Source organism: Prunus dulcis, chromosome 3 (genome assembly GCF_902201215.1).
Source record: "Prunus dulcis chromosome 3, ALMONDv2, whole genome shotgun sequence".
NCBI lineage: Eukaryota > Viridiplantae > Streptophyta > Magnoliopsida > Rosales > Rosaceae > Prunus > Prunus dulcis.
The window spans coordinates 17772747-17793654 of NC_047652.1; the positions used below are offsets into that span (position 1 = coordinate 17772747).

The 20908-nt window shown below is 37.5% G+C and overlaps 1 protein-coding gene, 1 long non-coding RNA gene and 2 pseudogenes across 2 annotated transcripts; 1 reads left to right on the forward strand and 3 right to left on the reverse strand.

The window, feature by feature from the left end:
* The first annotated feature begins 66 nt into the window (after positions 1 to 66).
* On the forward strand, positions 67 to 7978 carry LOC117622729. The gene is made up of 16 exons (XM_034353494.1): positions 67 to 575; positions 870 to 1573; positions 1912 to 3000; positions 3305 to 4096; positions 4215 to 4286; positions 4422 to 4502; positions 4644 to 4675; positions 4777 to 4864; positions 4954 to 5106; positions 5835 to 6026; positions 6108 to 6187; positions 6316 to 6388; positions 6471 to 6572; positions 6744 to 6849; positions 6975 to 7062; positions 7613 to 7978. Exons 1-16 carry the CDS (start codon positions 200 to 202, stop codon positions 7809 to 7811), a joined length of 4227 nt encoding a protein of 1408 aa, XP_034209385.1. The 5' UTR covers positions 67 to 199; the 3' UTR covers positions 7812 to 7978.
* A 52-nt stretch (positions 7979 to 8030) lies between these two features.
* Positions 8031 to 10283, reverse strand: LOC117622731 (annotated as a pseudogene).
* Positions 10284 to 12625: 2342 nt separating this feature from the next.
* LOC117623191 lies at positions 12626 to 13384 on the reverse strand. The gene is made up of 2 exons (XR_004585091.1): positions 13294 to 13384; positions 12626 to 12929 (listed from the first exon to the last, which is right to left on the reverse strand). It is a non-coding gene; the product is annotated as an uncharacterized LOC117623191 (long non-coding RNA).
* Positions 13385 to 16917: 3533 nt separating this feature from the next.
* LOC117621905 lies at positions 16918 to 18047 on the reverse strand (annotated as a pseudogene).
* Positions 18048 to 20908: the final 2861 nt, after the last annotated feature.

Consider the following 20908-nt stretch of genomic DNA (forward strand, 5'->3'; position numbering starts at 1 on the left):
AAAACGAAGATTCAAAAGAAACCACCAGTCATAAATAAACATTTTTAAACCATCAAAATAATTTCCCTCCACTCTCTCTCTCCCGCTCCACACTCACAATGACTGACGCATACAGCACTGCTCCGTACTCAAATCCAAACTGCAAACCCAGCAAACCCTAATTTGTTCAATCAATCTCTCTTCGATTCCTCCATTGTCGATGGCCTCCAATGTCCCCGAGGATCCGCCCTGCAACTCCGAGAGCGAAGCCGAGACCATAGCCCTCAGAATCAAGCAGAAGCGCTCTCGGCGCGTGAGCTTCGCCGACACCGAGATCACCTCCGTTCACATCTTCAACCGCGACGAGGACTACGACACCCCTCCCGACCCTAAGCCCCAAGACAGCTCTCAAAACGAATCCGCTGGTCCCGAGAACGAGGTCATAGGGTTTTTTAGGGACTTGGGCGGTGACAGCTACGATTTCAAGGACTCCGATGACGATGATGAAGACGACGATGGGAGGAAGTCATTTTTTAGGCCAATTGGGTCGCCCTCTCCTGGGAGTAGTGTTCCAGGCTCTGCTACCTCCAATGACGGTAAGCTATAGATTACTTGTATTTTTCTATTAATTAATTGTTTTAGCTTATTGTTTGGTTATTGGGAAAATAAATTGTACACATATCAAAGAATGGAAAGTTCTCGAGAGGATGCTAATTCTTCATGGCTTATGTAATTGTTGCATTACCGGCTTACTTGATGTGTGCTTTAAAATACTCTAATAGGATTCCTGTAATTCAGTTTGTTAACCGTCTAGTTGAGCTTGTTGAATGTGTTAATTTCACGTGTCTGAGCCAACAAAATTTAGCGCTTTTTCTGATTTCTTTTTGCAGAAGACAATTTCTTTGGCCCTGTTTCGGCCAATTTCATTAGACCAGGACGGTTATCTGATTCCGCAGCCTCGGATCACATTCATGAAGCTACATTGGATACTACAGCATTTTCAATGCATTACCGTAGCCTTGCAAGGTCAGACACTGGAGGAGATCTCAAGACCCCAACTGCAGTTCGCCTTGCCTTTGAAGAGAAGACGCCAACCCATAATACCAACCCAACTGATTCTGGAAGCCTCATGTCTCTAACAAAACCAAAGATGCTTAGTCCTCAGTCTTTAGCGTCTGTTGATAAGGTCAGAAGTGGTGAAGATTCGAATGACATGAGTATTGTAGAAGAAAACCCTCATAAGTATGATTATGGAAGACTGTCTCCCACACTAGATGCAATTTTGGCAGAAGGCAGCAAGGATCTGCATGCTGACTCTGTTAGTGCCCTTGCCAATTCAATGCCATCAAAGGGGGTTGAGGTTTCTGCATTAGAAGAAAATGGGATTGGCCACATGGATCCAAGACCAAGAAATGGTAGAATTACCGAACTGGGCAATTTTGGCACTCATGATATGCCCGCTGAGGCAGATTCTGTTTCTCGTTTCAAGTTGAATATGGGAAATGATGGTGACATCTCATCTAAAAGAAGTCATTATCCATCTGTTGGTGACTCCGTTGATGGCCAAGTCCAGATCCCAAATCAGTTAAGCAAAGTAAGAATATCTGTTTGAATTAAGATTTTGATAGTACTGTTGCCACTTTGGTGCTGTCTCATCCATTTGTTATGTTAAATGAATGTTTTGATATGTTTTCTATATGTTTTGATATGTTATTAATAGCATCAGCTTAGAGTTATCATGCTTGAAAATTCATGACTGTTCCTATTCCTACCGACTGTTTAGTTGCATAATAAGGCAATTTTTGTGCTTGCATTCTAGTATAATATTCTTCTATTATCTTACCTGTTTATTAACAGTACCGAAATGCTAAAATTAAATAATCGTGGGTGTTTTAAGGGTGAACTGAAGCACAGATTTATTTGTTTTTGCAGGTGAATAAGGAATCTTCTGAAGATGCATTTCCAAAGGGTACGGAAAAATTGGAGTTAGCTGCTGTTAATGGCAATGCCCTACCAAATACCAATAGCAAAGCACATCAGTTTGGTGTGTTTGCCCAGAATGAACCTGCTTATCAACAGTCAAGTCAACCCTTGGTACAGGAACATTCTTCTAATGAGAACATATACAAGTTTAATAGTGATCAGCATTCTGAACAACAATATGGATCACCAATCGAGGGGTCCATGTTCTTGTTATCTGGTAGACGGCAACAATCGGTTTTGAGTACTCCTAATTTAGCAAGAGATTCGGGGATGGTGACTCCTTCCTCAAAACAACCAGGTTCTCTACTAAATAAGGAACACACAAAACATGATGAGTGGGTTTCATCAATTCAGAAAAACATTTCCAGGTTCACGATTCCTGAGCCTTCTCCCTGTGCTTCTAGTCTCAAAGAGGGAATTGACAAATTAAAATGTAGATTATTGAGTTACTCATCTGTGAATTCTCCCTTAAAAAAACCTGTTCTGGCTGATGTTAGCGAAGATCTTGAATGCAAATTTTCCAATTCTCCTACTACTTGTTTAGAGAAGGAATTAGCTACACCTGATCTGAACAGTGGACATAAAATTTTGTTTAACATAGATAGCAATGGAAATGAGAACCCAGTAGATATCAGTAAGTTGGGGCAGGGTAAAGAGACCACAGACCTTGCTAAAGATGAAGAGTCTCTGCATAACATGCTTACAGACACTCTTTCGAAGGATAAATTTTGTAAACCAAGAAAAGCAGTGGCTTCACAGTCTCAGCTGTCATCATCAGCAAGTGAAAGGATACAGCATCTCTTGATGTCAGAAAATCCCACAGATGGAACATTGGTTTCTTCTGAAAGTGATTCCCTATTGGCAGATGAGCGAGAAGATAATGTTCCCCATCTGCAAATTGAATCTGAAAAGAAATTCCAATCCCCTTCAAGGGGTGCAGTCATTCTGAAAAGCCCAGATAAAAAATTTCAAGCTGGACCTGAAACACCACATTTTAAACCATATGTCTGCAGAAGTATGAGTCAACCATCCCTTCAGGTCAGTCTCTGTATATTTCCTCACTTCTTAACAGACATGGGCATTGCGCCTACATTTTATACTACCCAGCTTTGCTTGGGATTGTGCATGGACTGGTCATGTGAAGCATTCCATGCTAATTCCAATCCTAGTAGGCTGGGCGATGGGCTAAGTTTCACTCAAATTTGACAATTGCTTTGTTACAGTTTCCCATGCATCAGTTAGCTGCAGTTAATACTAGGCTGTTCGATATAAAAATATCATTATTAGTTGTTCTGTTGGTGTTTAGAAATTTGACATTTTGTTTGGCAAATGGTTAATGTAGAGCCCTTCGAGTAAAGAGTCAGCCCAGAACTCCTCCATGAAGGGGACAACTCAGAGTCCACCCCGGGAAAATCCAATTCGAAGTCCTTCCTGGAGAAAGGCAATTCAGAGGCCCTCCATGAAAGTGCCAAGTCAGAGTCTCTGCAGGCGAGAACCAACTCAGAGTCCTTCCAGGAAAGAGCTTACTCAGAGTCCTAGAAGAGAACCAATTCGTAGTCCCCTCGTGAAAGAGCCAATTCAAAGTCCCATCTCGAGAGAGGCAGTTCGAAGTTCCATTGCAAGAGAGCCAATTGGTAGTCCTGCCATGAAAGAGCCAACTCGAAGTCCTTCAAGAAAAGAGCCATCTCAGAGTCCCTCAAGAAAAGAGCCAACCTGGAGTCCCTCAAGAAAAGAGCCAACCTGGAGTCCCTCAAGAAAAGAGCCAACACAGAGCCCCTTCAGGCTGGTTTCATCTTATGCAGTAGACACTGAGAATATGCAACGCTTTGTTGGGAAAGACCTAGTATCTCATGGGTCAAATTCAAATGGGCATGATGATTGTTATAGGGGACTACATATTTCGCAAAGTCCATTTTCTGAACAAGATGCAGAGAATTCTGTTGGACGGAAACGAAAAAACCTAGGAATAATTCTTGATGATGGAGACTCTATATATAAGACCCCCAGAATCCAGAGTCCGAAAGTTCACAGAAATGAGAACTATGATCCAGAGTTCATGTTGGGTCAGTCAAATATAGATCACAATGACAGAGAGAAGTTTGGGGCAGATACAACATGGAAGTGCTGGACTGATGTGTGTGTACTATTTCCTGATTTGCGCTAGTCTGCTTGAATAGCCAGGTTTTCTGGTAGAGATATATAAAACCATTTATTTTCATTTTATATTTTTGACTTCTGAGTTTATCTTGCAGATTTTGGTAAAATTCTCCGGAGATACAGAGCAACTTCTTTCTCCATTGACAAGCAAACTAAGTTTAAGAGCAGTATGTGCCTTCTTTTTTTATACATTACTTCCTTCCAAGCAAGATTTAAACTAGGTGATAGAGTTAGCCATCGCATGCTCAATTTTCCCTATGTTTTCTTGTAGTCTCATTATTGTTTTATCATTATCAATGTAGATTGGTGTGCTTGAAGATATGTTGGTTCAGCTACTGAAGGCTAACAAATATGAGGCACTTTGTTCTAAAGTCCAGTCTCAGGTTTGCTGAACTAAATGATAAATGAGGTTCTGCCATGAACATATTTAGATATTATACTTGGAACACTGCATCCTATAAAGCTAATATAACTTCTAATTTTTCCCTTTTCTGCTAACACTGATATTTTATATCTGTGTACAGAAGGTCGACTACATCAGTGTTGGACATAAAAGGTGGTGTCGTTTATCCATGAATGTTTTGACTACATAGTTTGGGTTTTCACCTGTCCTGGGATATTGTCTAGCTTAATAAGCATTGACATTAACCTTTGCAGGGCAGCTGAAGCAAGATTACTGCTTTCTAAATTAGTGTATGAAAAGGCAAAGTTGCAGTTAATGCACGTGAAGCGCGATAAGTTACAGGTTAACAAAACAAATTAAGTTGGTTCTCTAATGTTTTTCATATCTACATATGCATACAGCTTGTCACATGGCCTCATACTTTCCTGCAGAGTAGAGTTCAGCTCTTAAGCTCTGCAGTTCAGAAGTGTCAAATGCTGAAATTGAGTTACACCCAGTGTCAGTCTAAACCTGGTAAACCGGAGACTCATGTTGATGGTAGTCATCGTCAATCCTCTTTAGTTAGTTCTGAGGGTGAACAAGAGGTAACCATCAATTTTGAGATTCTGGATCTCTTTTCTGTTTCCATTGCTCTGGAAATTTTTTGTCTGGTATAATTTTTTAACAAGAGGGATATTAAATACGTTGAGAAAACTGTTGCAAAGATTATAACTAAGAATAAAAGCTAGGGATCTTATTATAACTAAGAATAAAAGCAAGTTTGCTTCCCATGTTGGGGAATTTGAAGCTTTGAAGCAAGGACATAGGGCACACAAAATGACAGAATCCTAAACAAATTGTCCTGAACATTGTGAGAAGATGAGAGTAAATGAATTTTTTAAGTATTTTTAACTATCACTCGTAATATTGTTTTTCTGTTGTAGAAATTTGATTTTAGTAATTTGTATACAGATCCTACTTTATTGGGAATAAATCAACGGTGTTACAAGTACTGTTGTTTTAAGTTTTCTTGTGAACCAAACAGAGCATATTCACTAAGATGCATAAACAAATTTTACGAAAGATGCAGTAAATAAAACTATTAGTGGAATTTGAAGAAAGTAACATGTTTCTGCTATAAATAGTTCCAGAAAATTAAATAAGATGAATACAGCCTAAGAGAATGATAATATAATAGGCTGTGGATGCTCTCCTTCCTTTGTTTTTGTCAAACAACGAGTTCAGCTTATAGATGCCATAAAAAATTTATGTGAAGATAACCTAGTTATTTCAAGTTATGAATTTTTGTTTGTGTATATCTTTTATTTGTCAGGGCTTCTGTAATAATGTGAGCACAATGAGGCAGGAAATTAAAGCTTTAGATAGACAAATAAAGAGCTTAATCAATTTCTTTCACACCCATATCAAGTTGAAAGGAGAACCAAGTTGTGCCGATACTATTGCTTTAGTTAATCATCATCTCGAGACAAGAACGTGTTGCAGGTTTATACATCAGGATTTGCAGGTATTTCTTATTCATGCTAGGATTTTCTTGAGACCAAAATAAATGTCTTATCTCACTAAGAGACACCTGTTATTTCAACAGCTATGGAATGTTGATCATTTTGAGGTTAAGAATGGCCATTACAACATTCATCTCAGCTATCATGGTTACATCAACCAAAGGTCTTTTCTTTGTTCCTTTTTCTTGGTTTTCTTTTCTTTATTCTATTATATTCATTCTTGAGGCTAAGTTACTTTTTATTTATTTATTACCAAATTCAAGTATTACTTGTGTTTTCATCTGTAAATAGGTTTATGGGTACAGTGGGTCCAGCACCAAACATAGTCCTCTCAAACAAATTGAATGATGTAAAAATCAGAAAGGTAATGAAGTCAACAAGTTCTCTCTTCTTCTTTTTTCTTTCTTTTCTTAAGGGTTTAATTTTTCTTTTCTTTTGTACATCAGAACTTCCCAAACATGGATGCTCAAGTTGCATTTGCTTTTGTACTAAATTCTGAGGCCACCAAGAAAAGTGTTGATTCGAGATATTTGGCACAAGAAACACAAGTATGTTGTCATTTAGTGAATGGAATTTTAGGTGCATTAATTTATAGGAGATTGTTATGCTGCATTTTTGTTCCTATAGGTTGTGGACTATGTATGGCTGTCAAATTGGATAATATGTGTCTAACTCCACATTCTAGGCTGCTCTTTACTTCACTCTATTCTGTAATGCAGGTAACCCGTTCATTGCTATGTAATTTGCTAGATGTGGTTGAGGAAGTGGACCTGGCACGATCTGAGATTTATAATTTGATCCAGACAAGTTTTCAAACTCCATCCGGTAACAAATATGTTCTCATTATGAATGATAATCAATTTGTTTATCTGAACTTTCATCATCATTCACTGAATTAGTTTTAACCCACCTTAAATACTTAAATTTTAGTATACATTCTTGTTTTGTAGCTGAGCAGCTTGATATGCAGCTTTGTTTCCTTAACTGTAAGAGCGGTAGAAAGGAGACACTGACTCTTGACATGACATGTTTGAATAGGTACAGTCCTGTCCAACTTCATTAATTATCTTTGTTGCTTATTTAATTTGGCAATTTATGCCATTTAAATTGTCTTGATATCTTACTTGGTGAATGGTTCGTATAATAAGCAATGCATGTCGCTGCTGCAAATTTCTATTGGCCTTTTAGTTTTTGGGCCCATATATCTTTTGTTTGTCACCTGTATACATTTTTACTTGGTCCAACAAAGACATTCAAATTCTATACAACACTATTCTCTGCTGGTTTTTGTTAAGTTTTTTACATGGCGACTTGTTGGTATCATCATGTATATGTGTCTGCTTCCTAGGCCCTCAATGTGATGGAGAACTCTCTGCTTCTGTAGAAACCAATGTGAAACTACTTATGATTGTATACAAATGTTTGTTGTTGCTTTGAGCCTTGTTTATTGTCGGTTGAAAAAACAGCTTGCTGGGATTGAGTCTGTCAACATTCTCTATGCCATTCGTACCTCGATGTGCTTTATATGTCGATATATGTGTTACATTGTTTCGAATACATAGTGACATGTTTGTCGGTGTCTGGACAGTGGGATTTATCCTTCGGAGATCCTTCCGCATCAGATACAGCCTTCCGTATCTGCAGCAAAAGTGGTGCTTCCACAGCCACTTTTAGCTGAAATACGAGCTGCAGCTGAGAGCCTTGAATCTGGACATATGAGGATAATGAGGCTCTGTAAGTGTATTTCCCAAGTGGTGGAACTTCACACAGACGATAATTCCCGATAGAGGTCAAAGGTGGCACCAACACATCGCTGGATTTTTTGCATGCCTGGACTATGATTTGTTTGTTTTCTCTTTAGATATTATGTTGAGGTGACCCTGTATATTTTAGCTGAAGATAGTTTCCATTACTTTTATTATCCACAGAAGCTTAAGAGGCTTTCACGTTTCAATGAGACTCAAATAGGTAAATGTATGCACAACCATCCTGATGTGCTTCTCCTATCAAGCATTTACAAGTAGAATTAAGATTCATAAGGTATAACAATTATAAATAAACCAAAAACTCCAAAAGTATTTACCCCAAACGCATAATTAGAATAGGGAAATGAAAAAGTATAGGTTCCGTGTTGAGTTAGCTGCCCTGACCAGAGGCATACAAATTGTACAGTTGAAGGAACCATCTGTTTAAGTTGGTGCATGGCATGATCCCTCGCCTCTTCTTCCTCCTTGACATCTTTAATTTTCCGATTAAAACTGGTAGGATAATGACACCAACACCTTACAGGATCAATAACAAGTTTCTCGAGTGCAACAACATTTTCTATGTAATGACACCAACACCTTACAGGATCAATAACAAGTTTCTCGAGTGCAACAACATTTTCTAACATTTTCTATCAAGTACATGACATGCTCAACAACATTTATACGACCACGATACCCTACTATTTCTAATATCTTGAGGTTACGATGCGGGCATTCAGGAGCTTTTAACATCTTCGGTGGCTCAAATAGTAAGATTCTCAACTCCTCCCGTAACTCGCATGATAATAATTGCAACTTCTCCTCCAGTGGCTTGCATGGTGGTGGTGGTGGTGGTGGTGAGAATTCCAACTGCATCGACAAATAAAACAATTTATTAATCAAGGCATATATCAAACGTACAACAAACGTTCATCAACAAATTCATAAACCCTTCAAGGAATATCTAGCTACCTTAAGCACAAGTCTCTGCAAGGTAGGAGATGCTTTCAAGAAAGAATTTAAATTATTAAGAGCCCATTGATCATCGGCTGGGACTATTAGCTCCAAATGCTTCAGATTTGGTAATGTAGGAACAGAGAACGCGCAGCTATACTGAAAGAAAGCCAAACACAGGGTAATTAAAAGGGACACATAATCCAACAAAAAGAAAAGAAAACAACACATCATAATTAAAAAATACTACATCTCCATTGATATTCAACATGAGGGTCTCTAGTTGAGAAAGAAAGCATGAAAGTTGGGTGAAGGCAAGACTCAGAAAATCAGCACCACTGGAACATTCCGAAAACTCATAAAGGGATACCTCAACAAGCAAGGGCATGTTACTGAGAAGCACGTTTATCTTGAGTCCAACATAGACAAATGACACAAGGTTTGCGTCATAAATCTCAATGCTATCAAGGCGAAGACAATGTTTTATCGATAAGAACTTCAATGAAATTGATGGACGGACAACTCTTAAATCAACCAAGTTTGTGGCACTATGTATTGATAATCGTTCGAGAGTTGGACAATTGGACATGAAGTACTCAACAACAAATGAAGAACCCCGAGGAGCTCGAAACCACCGTATCCGCAACGAAATGGCGTCAAGGAGGACCCCTTTTCCTTTTCATCAAGACCTAACAGTGTGCATGGAAAAGCATAGGAATCCTCGTACAAAACACCATACAGTATCAAAAAGTCCAACACAAACACTCGAACTCTCTTTTTCATTGCAAATTGAATCCATTTATCAATGGAACTTGCAAAACGACTATCTAGATCAAAGCAAACTCTGAATTGTTCAATATTTGAGCCTCTATGTTGTTTCAACACATGGTCGACCCAATTGACGTATCTACAACTTTTTTGGTTTTTAAATTCCCGTTTGAGGGCACGGAAGTCGCGCAATGTATCATCACTATCAAAATAGAGATTTGTAGTAAAGCACCACTCATAACGCCATCGCTTAGAAAGAATACCAGTAGCTGCAGCTTCCTTCAGAGGCAACATAGATAATATGCTACCACCAAGGATGTCATGTGGCAATTCACTGATTCTATCGGTTAGGTTGGACGCATCCTGGACAAGAAAACATTAATAAAAAAATACTAGTAATTTTCATGGTTACATTAAATTAGTAATTATTATTTTACAAAAACCAAAGAAAAAAAAACTAACCAAACCAAATTTTGCACCAGTTAGATATCTAGAAATTATATATATTTATATAAGAAAAAATTGGAATTAGCTATCTTGGGAAATTAAAAAGAAAACAAAAGTTGAATAACAGTTTTTCATACGTACTTTACGTGTTAGATTATATATATACACACACGTAAATATGGGTAAAATAATTTGTTCTTATTATAAAGACAATACCTCCATTGCAATTTTGCAATCTGCAAATGGGTGATGGCTGGCTTTGGCTTTCTGGGGAGCGAGGAGACGAAGGCCGCGTCGAGGCGTGGCGTGTGAGAGTGAAAAACTGTTTGTTGTGAGCCAATCGAATAGTTTGCATCCATCTATTGTGTCTTGCGTTTTTGTCTCTTTATATATATATCGGTCGGTCGTCTCTTGACCCACAGGAGTCCAAGAGATTGTGGTCACTCACCGTTGAATATTAATCCAATGGTTCAAAATGATATATATAAATGCAATATGACATAAATGATTATTACCCGATTCAAGTCAACCGTTGAATTTACATCCAACGGTGAGTGACCATAAATCTCTTGAACTACAGGGGTCCAAGAGATCAGGAATTATATATATCTCATCAATATATATATATATATATATGAGTAATGCTATTTAGACACACAATATTGACCACCTTAGCTGACCCCTTTATGTGGCAGTTGATGTGTCTTGCCATGTCAATTAATGAATGTTGCCATGTGTATTCTATTTTTTCTTTTTCTTTTTTCAATAATTCTTAAAAAAACAAAAACATTAAAAATTAAAAATCAAATTAAAAAACCCTAACGTCCCTGGCAAGTGGCCTCACGTCGTTCTCAATTCTTCCTCGTGTCTCCATAGCACTCCGTTCCTCCATTGTTGCTGCACTCTGATAAGAGTATCACTAGAACGTGGCTGAGAGTTGGTGCCCCCTCAATTACCGTATTCTCTACCCTGCTTCTCTCATTCTGCTTCTCATTATCTACTATCTTTTCTCAATAAGAATGAAATTTGCAGTCCTAGGCAATTGGGTGGGTTGAAGAATGGAGAGGTTCACTGGTCTATTCTTCTCCAAAAGCCTGTCTGACAGAGAGGTTGAAGATTGAGGTACATACCCAATGTTTAGTGTAATTTTGTTGTAAAAATTGTTGTACAGGTTCTTAACTTTGTGCTCCCTGCTGTTATTAATAACAGATGCCTATAATGCCTTGAATAATCAGCCTTATAGACGCCAAAAGGACAAGGAATTTACAGGTACCTTACGAACAAGGAATTTTAGCTACCTCAAGATTTTTATCTTAAAAATTGTCATCTACAGTAAAATTCATGTTTGCTTGTCTTCTTTATTTTCCTTTTTCCTGTTGAAGAAACATGCATGGAATGAACAAGTATTTATACTTTGTGAATGAATGAGGTTTTGTTATTCTTAGTCTGTATTTTATTTTCTGGTTATTATTTAGATACCATAAAGACGACTCTACGATCTGATGAAATTTTGAGTCACTGAGTTTAGATACTATTGCAAATTACTGTTGCTGAACAATCACTTACTAGGTATGTTTGCTGAATGTGTATTATTGCAATTTGTTGGGGTCTAGCTAGCGTGTAGTTCATGGGTACTGGTTACTATAATGTCAACTGAATGTGTATTATTGCATATGTATTATAGGAAGTTTATATTAATATTTGGAATCTTCAAGAAGCCATTCAAATTTGGAGATGAGTGAAGAAAATGATGAGGTTGAGATTGGTGAGACTGGACTGAAAAATACAATGAGCCCGGAAGAAACAACACAAGAACCTAAGGTAAATATGATTTTTAACACAGCTGATGAGGTGCTTGATTTTTATAAAAAAATATGCAAATCGAGTAGGTTTCCCAATGAAGAAGAGATCATCGAAGAAAGGAGATTGTGGGGAGTTGAAATATGTTACTTTATCATGTTCTCGATCAGGGATCCCGCAAAGTACTGCAAGCAATGTCTTAAAGCCATATCCAAGCATAAAAGGCAATTGCAAGGCTCAAAATGCACAGGATAGTCATGGTGGTATGGATGATGATTAATACCCCTACATTTCCCATTCAAAATGTGAGTTGTGAAAAGATTCATCTGATGTTGTTCTATTACTTTTGTATTTAATTGTTTGATTTTTAAATTAGTGATGTATTTGAAATTATTTGGTTACTGGATTTGTTTATGGAGTTTGCTCAAGCAGATCGTCCACATCACTTGAATGGAGAGTATATGATAGAAAGCACACGACACTCTCCTGTTGTTTATTTACAACCTCACGAACACATGAAATAAGGAAGTGCTCAAGTCCCATTTTGGTGTCCAGAAGTAATGGAGTTGATCTTGTACTCAACCACAAAATTAGTTTTTTTTTTCTTTTTCCTTTTCATTCATATATATCACTATTGTAGCAATTTAATCTACATGGTACTGTTAATCATGTCCATTCGTGGATTGGAAATATCATTATTAATTTCTATAGTTATTCTTCCAATATTAGTGTTGTCTAATTACTTCCAGCATTTCTATTAAGAGTTACTTGGGCCTCCCTGCATTGTTGCCTAAGAGTAGGATGGTTATCATCCAGTCAAAAAGAACCTCATTCAAAGAAACGCCAATACTGATCCAAAAAACCAAAACATATAATTCAATGAATTTCCTTACAAAAATATATGAGTATAGCCACTTATTCATCAGTGAGCATTTACAATCAAGACAGAGAAACCTATCTGCAATTGTAGGAAAAAAAACAAAAAAACAAAACTTGGGGTTGCAGAATTTGGACTTGTAAAATCACTCAATTTCCTTGTCATTGTAGACCAAGCTATGCAACGTTCAGATTACAGAATGTAAATATACTGCTTCAGAATCCAGTGTCACCTGAGCGACCCCTTGTGTGTAAATATACTGCTACAGAATCCAGTGTCACCTGGATTGAAGTAGAACTTTTCCTGGTAGCCTGCAGCAGAAAAATAGTGGCTTTTATCATAATCAAAAGATGAGATCAAATAAGAGGAACATTATGCAACTTGAAAGAAACTAACTGAGTTGTAATGGGCATTATTTGCCTCTTCAAAGAAACTAACTGGTATTACCACACCCAACTCTTTTGCAAGTTTTTGCATCCTACAGAGCAAGCAATAAAATACATAAGTATTACTGCCAAAAAAGTGTTCCCAAGTCAATTAAGAACCTAATTTTTTTTCCTCCATTTTTCTTTCTAAAGGTTCTCCTGGTATGTTACTAGCACGATGAAGAATCCAGGATGAGGACAGCTAGGAAGATCAAACCAAAATTGAAAAGCTATTGCCCAATGCTTTCACCTAAGAATTGTTGGATGATCTTTGTAAGGCTTTGCTCGCTGAAAGAAGTCCTCCCTTTGTGCCTGACAGAAGTAATGTCCCTCAAAAAGTTCCTGCAACAATCCAGCACCAATAAAAAGAAAAGACCACATATAAACTATCACAATTTGCATTCAATCACAAGTGTTATGATCTTTATAATTCAAATATTATCACATTCAGTGACATTATAGCCACCCAGTACCCACGAACTACATGCTAGCAAGACCCAACTAATTACACTAATCAATTTTTACAACAAATTGCAGATTCAAGAAACAAAAACTAAGAACCTGTACAACAATTTTTACAACAAAATTACTCTAAAAATTGGGTATGCTCCTCAATCTTCAACCTCTCTGTCAGATAGGCTTTTGGAGAAGAATAGACAAGTGAACCTCTCCATTCTTCAACCCACCCAATCGCCCAGGACTGCAAATTTCATTCTTTTTTAGAAAACTCTTAACTCTCACCAACAACAGTGGAGGATGGGGATGGATAAATTTGGTGGAGGAAGGGAGGCAATGAGAGAAGCAAAGTAGAGAATACGGGGGGACTCCAACTCTCAGCCACGTTTTAGTGATTCTCTTATTAGAGTGCAGCAACAATGGAGGAAGGGAGTGCTGTAGAGACGCGATGAAGAATTGAGAACGACGTGAGGCCACTTGCAAGGGACGTTAGGGTTTTTTAACTTGATTTTTAATTTTTAATGTTTTTGTTTTTTTAAGGATTATTGAAAAAAGAAAAATAAAAAATAATTTCATATTGCATTTATATATATCATTTTGAATCATTGGATTAATATCCAACGGTGGGTGACCACAATCTCTTGGACTCCTGTGGTCCAAGAGATCGGGACTGTATATATATATATATATATATATATTTTTTTTTCTATGTGGGCTTCTAGTCCTACGCCGTGGTTTTAGAGCCGTGGGCCCATCCTTCTTTGTTTCTTTCTTTATGTTGGGTTCTGAGGTCTTACATGACATTGCATGGCATACTACCGTACGCACCCAAAGAAAAGAAAAAGAAAAAGAAAAAAGTTCCTGGTTTTTAATATGCAGCAACTTGGAAGCCAAATGGGAAATTATGGATAACACTCGAACTAGTGGGTGTTTTGCAAATTGTTTCATGTTTGAGGCTCTATGTTGTTTCACTGCATGATTGGTCCAATTGATATATCTATGATTTTTCTAGTCTTTTAAATGTTGTCATTAAAGCTGCCACATGACAGAATTCCCTAGAAAGAAAAAAATAATACTAGTATATATGCTGTTAACAAGATCGGTGTTCTCAGGGATTAATGTTTGATTGGATGCAGCTTGCTTCTTTCTCCAATCAGTGTCCTTGTGAGAGGTTGGATTTCCTACGCTTGTGAGATACAAGAGAGGTATTGCACTTTTCTCCCCTATTTACATTCGGAATTTCAAATGCAAATATGTAAGAATGAGATGCTACTTCTCATCCAACACATGTTTTTTGAAATCTTATTTAGAATAGTTCGTATATCAATGCCATATGACCTATGATGTCTTCAATTTATTTCAGAACAGAGCTGCAAACTTCTCTTCGTTGTCTCATTAGAAGGGACTCAATTAGCACTAGTAATATAGGGATTACGAGACTTAGGGGACAAGGTAAAGAAAAGATTAGAGTCCAAAGTCATATGATCAGTTGCACCAGTATTAATTATCCATGTAGTGAAGCGTCTACTCGAGTTCGGGTTGGAGTCATAGAGGAAATTATGAGATGAGGAAACATTAGAAGTCACAATACAAGCAGCTTTGGGAGCCAAGTTGTGGGTCTTGAGTGCATACCACCACTCGGGATAACAATGGAGCTTAAAAGCACTTCTCAACAAGGTGATCACCATCATAATGGGTGAAGTTTCGAGTCCCCTTTGCATCATCAGGTTTGGGACCACGAGTAGTCAAGCTGGAGGACACACAATGGGGAGCCATGATGGGGCTTGACTGCCATGGCACTTCCATAGAGGATTAGTGATGATCTTCCTTAACCACAAGTGCATAAGCTTCAAGGACAGGTGGAGCCGGGTTCATAGCAAGAATCCGACTACAAACTGGATGGGGATCGAGTCCCCCTAAGAAATCGTCCACACGATCAACATCAAGTGCTTGTTGGTGAAGAGCCATACCATCAAGATTGGTGTGCTTTCAGGGACAAAGGTTATCTATTTCCTACCATACTAAATGCATTTTTTTTCATAGAAAACATTCACATGCTCACCATTCTGAGAGGTGGTAACAAACTAACGACGGAGTTGGTACAACTTGGAGCTATTCTGAGTGACAATATAGGTCTTCCAAGTTGTTTTCCACACCGCATAAGCCTTCGGGCAGTGATCAAATAAGGCACGTACATTCCTAGCCATGGAGTTGAGAAGCCAGGACTGCATAAAACAATTGTCTTCTTCCCAAGAATCATAGTCGAAGTCATCAACGACAGGGGTAAGTTTTTTGCAATTAATGAAACCAGCCATGCGACACCCAGTGATGGCCAAACAAACACTACGAGACTATGCAGGGTAGTTTGACCAATCCAACTTATTTGGGGTAATTTGAGAGGAGTAGTCGTGAGGGGAACGAGCTAGTGGAATTGTGGTATTAGTCTTGGTGGAGTTGGTGGCGTCACCCATGGGAGATGTAGGAGTAATGCAGCGGAGGTATTATAGCAACAAAAATATAAGAAACAACAAGGCAAGCAAAAACACAATAAGGATAATATCACAGCAAAGACAAGGGCATAGTTGTGGACAATATAAGAGTAAAGCAAGGGCAAGGTTAAGTAGAGACAACGCAAGTAAAGTAAGGTCAAGGATAAGTAGAGACAAGGCAAAAACAAGGTTATGCAGAGGCAACCAAAATCGATTGCTCTGATTCCATTGAGAGTATGAGAGAGTATTTTGGTTTCAATTGATGTGATTTCTTTGTAATACTAACATTAGAATTTATGCAAGTAGAGAAGGCTTGCTAACCAATCTCAATATTAATTAAAATAATTAGCTGGTGACAGGTGACAGCTGATGCCATTAATGTCATTTTGGGTTCTAAGCAGTCTCTTAAAGTCAGCAGCTTTTAATGCATTAACAAGATTTTTACAAGCCAACATATTAGTGAATTTAAGTCATTTTAAGAGAGGTGATATGTCAATAAAATCAATTTTTTTTTCCTTTAAGTTCAAGTGTCCAAAAAAGTTCATACGTAACAAAATGGGGGTCATGGAAGAGTAATGGTTGCAGCACAGCTCATCAACTATTCTTCAAATGTCACTGAAATCAATAGATTGTGTAAACTTTAAATGAGTATTAGTATACATAAACACAAAATCTCTGCAAAATTCAATTATTGTTTGTCTGACTTCAAAAACAAAACCAAGGAACAAAGCAACATAGACAAACAATGGGGAAAAAAAAAAAAAATAACAAAATAAATTGTGAGAGATTATTTGATGAGGCACTTTTTTCCTCAAAACCAATTCGTACACTAAAAAGATCATGACATTGAACTTATTAATCGCAAAAGTTTCGAACATGCTAAAAGAAACAGAATTTTCAACACACAAAAACAAAAATTTTGCCTTAGAGATATCTAAGCAGTCACTGCTTGCTTGTTAGCAAATGCAATACCATTCTCAATGCTTGATTTCAGTTCTCGCTTAAGTGCTTCCAAAGCTTTTTGTTCATACTTTTTCAAACCTTGGAGGTCATATATGTTACCAAAGCTTCAACCCCATTCCTTCCAAGCTTAACCCTCGATGCAAAGAATGTAAGTTCAATCAGATCAGACTCCACATAAGAGTATTCATAGATATCTCCATCTCCATCCAGAGCCCGCAGAGATGACTCGATGAATCTAGCTGCTGCATATACCATGGACAATGTAGCAGACCCAACACCACCCTTCTCCTCTACAACCTCAGTTCCAGCATTTTGAATCTTCACGGTCAGATTTTCAACTTTTCATCATTGAGGCTGCCCGAGGGTTTTTTCTTTGATAGAAGGGATGGTTATCTTAGCATGTCCACCAACAACCGGGACGTCAACATTAATGGGTTTCAGATTATTCTCCTGAGCAACAAAAGTGTTTGCCCTCACAATATCCAAGGTAGTAACACTAAACAACTTCTTTGGTTATAAACACCCTTCTATTTCAGAACTTTCACAACAAATGACACTGTGGAGTTCATCGAATTACTAATAATGTGGATGAGGGCCTTAGGACAGTTATCCGCCACAGCCTCGACAAATTTCTTCACAATGTTGGCGTTGATGTTGAAGAGGTCATCACAAGTCATCATCGGGAGCATCACAATATTTGGAACCTGTGCAGCTATGACCACCACATCCACACATTTCAATGAATTGGCTAGCTAAGAAGCTCCAGCAAAATCCAGAACCTGAGCGGGAATGTCGCAGTGACTGAGATTAACAACAACACCCGTCACATTTTTCACGTCATATAAATGGAGGGCAGAGACATCTTGATCAAAAGCGCCAGAAGTTCACGTATCTCACTAGCAGCTGTAAGAAGAGCTACTTTATAAGATGGGGCCTAGGAAAAGGTAGCTGCTGCTGATGTTGTCCCTATATCACAGTCTTTGTGTCAATCAATCAAAGATTATACAATGATAAAAGCATAATTGAAAATATAGAATCCCAACCCCAAAATCAATCCCTGATCTCCAAACTCAATGACAAAAGCACAAACAAACATCTTAATCAACGTGTACTTTCCAAATTCACCCAATCAAAGATTATACAAAGAATGATGTTGGTGCTGTCACTAACCGAGCAATTAGCTAAGCAAGATCAGCCACATGCCATGATTTAAGAGGTTATCACCTTAGCCAAAGAAGTCTTACCAAAATTCACAACTCTAAGCAAGGGAAGGAGTACCACATTGGAAGACTACAAAAGATGGAGACTCCCCTTCACTTATAAACAAAGACCACTCTCCACTTAGAAAAGGGTCTTGCTCCTTAGGTCTTGGATATTGGATCATCATCTTAGGCCTTAGACTCTCTCTCATCTTCCCTTTATCTTTGGGTCATGCCACTTGTACAAATGTAAACACATGTTATTATAATGACAACATCCTTCTCCGTAGACGTAGCCCATCATTCGGGTGACCACATACATATGTCTCATGCATGCTTACTTACCTTACTTATACTGACAGTCACAACTTGCCGAAGACCTTCACTACCACTAACATGCCGAAGGTCTTCACCTTCACTCAACTTGCATAAGGTAGTTTCTTACCTTGCCTCCTAAAGGCACATATTCCTACTGAAAGCCCAAGCCTTCACACATCATCCATGACACATCTATCTAAGTTGAACCTAATTTTAGACATCAATAGTTTGGCTCCGTCTGTAAGAATCGACACAAAAAACTTTTATCGTTCTCCCCTTCTTCCTTTCCCTTTGTCACTCTCTCAATCAGCATCTCATAATTGTCATTTGATTCCCTTATTTAATTCCCTTTGATCATGTTATGTTGTCAAATGGATTTAAGATCAATGAGAGTGACAAATACGTATATGTGAAGAGTTTTAAGAACTCATGTGTCATAGTATGTTTATACATTGATGACATGCAGATAATGGGAACTAACAAAGATGTTATCAATTCTACAAAGAAAATATTGTGTTCCAGTTTTGACATGAAGGACCTAGGACTTGCATATATCATACTTGGAATTAGAGTTCAAAGAACTAAACACAATTATTTTTTTACTCAGTCCCATTATCCATAAAAAGTACTTAGAAAATTTGGTCATTTTGATTACCCGTCTGTTGTGACCCTTTTTGATCCATCAGTTCATATAGCTAAAAATAGTGGAGATGCAGTATCTCAGCTAGAATATTCACAAGTAATTGGGAGCTTAATGTATATGATGAATAGTACAAGGTCGGATTCATATGATGTATGCATGCTTAGCATTATACTAGCAACCCATCTGATGATCATTGGAAAGCTTTGATTAGAGTGTTACAATTTATAAAAGGCACAATGAATCATGGATTGCATTACACAAGTTATCTACCAGTTTTAGAAGGATATATTGATGCAAATTGGATTTATGGTGAAAGTGAAACAAAATCCACTAGTGGCTATGTTTTTGTGTGTGGAGGGGCAGTAGTAGCTTGGAAATCAACCAAGAAAACATGTACAGCACAGTCAACTATGGAATCTGAATTCATAACTTTGGGCAAGGCTGCTGAAGAAGCAAAATGGCTTCAAAACTTTATGGAAGATATACCATTATTGTCTAACCAATAACTACAACATGTATTCATTGTGATAACATGACAGCTATTGCAAGAGCCAAAAATAAGATATACAATGGCACATCAAGGCATATAAGGCGAAGACATAGCACTATTAGACATTTGCTCAAAGATGGAATAATCTCATTAGATTATGTAAAGTCAAAGGAAAACATAGCTAATCTTTTGACAAAGGCCTACCTAGAGAGCAAATTAAATATATGCATAGAGGGGAATGGGTTTAATGTCAATTTCACAATGAGCTAAATTGATGGAACCCTAACCTAGCTGATTGGAGATCCCATGGTCTAGGTTCAATAGACAAACTAGTTGAGAACGGCTCAAGGTATGAACACACTATTTACTCATTCCTATGATCAAAGTGTGTTGTTTGCAAAAGTTTATAGGGTATGTTTTGTACAAACATTTAATGACGTTAATATTTTGATATTCAAAAGAAGTATGGCAGAATACTTTTAATTAACGTTACCTATATAGGAGTAAATGTGGGGTCGCATTTATGAGAATTGCATGGCTACATTCTCTAAAGCTCCTATGAAATCGGGATTTGTTCAGGACCAAAATGAACACAATCGCATGAACTTAAGTGTGTATACATTTAATACATGTCTGACGTATTGTCTCGATTTACTACAAAACAATGAACAGTTCAAGGTTATGAATTCCACTGATTCATAAAGTAGATCCTATACGTCTACACTAGGGAAAGTTCAAGTTCAAAAGACACTTATCTTGATGTATATTTTATCTAATTTCTTCTCCAGTTTTTGAGTCTGCATATATTTTTAAAAATTTGCATTTCAATTGTGGGGTATAATTGTTGGAAGTTTGAAAGCAAATTATCCCACATCAGAGGAAACAAATGGTTTAACATGCTTTATGAGCATGATACTTTGACACCAATTAAATAAGATTGGTGGGCTAATGGCTTGGTAGTGAAAGCTATACATGGTTAACTTGATTAATAATATTTAATTAATCAAGACTTGGGCCTCGGCTCTTAGGGCTCTTGGGCTCTTTGGAAAAACTACTAAAGACATCCAGCCTGAAAATAAAATTATTTTATTTTATTTTATAGGGTTTTTTATAGCAAAAGTTAAATTCAAACCAAAAGTCTTATTCTTTTGTTTGAATTTGAACATGTATAACTGATAATAACTCTATTTTGAAGGGGTGCAATTGTGTTATAAAACTATAAGTCCTAAGCCATTAAAAATCATCTTTTTTCAAACTATTCATACTCCTTTATAAAGTTACATACTATATTGGAGAGAGAAGCACAC

Bases quoted from the DNA above. Each gene is read 5' to 3' on its own strand.
- LOC117622729 (XM_034353494.1), top strand. From the start codon at position 200: ATGGCCTCCAATGTCCCCGAGGATCCGCCCTGCAACTCCGAGAGCGAA. The intron at 4,676-4,776 runs GTGGTGTCGTTT...TAACCTTTGCAG, and splicing joins ATCAGTGTTGGACATAAAAG to GGCAGCTGAAGCAAGATTAC. The intron at 6,188-6,315 runs GTCTTTTCTTTG...ATCTGTAAATAG, and splicing joins CATGGTTACATCAACCAAAG to GTTTATGGGTACAGTGGGTC.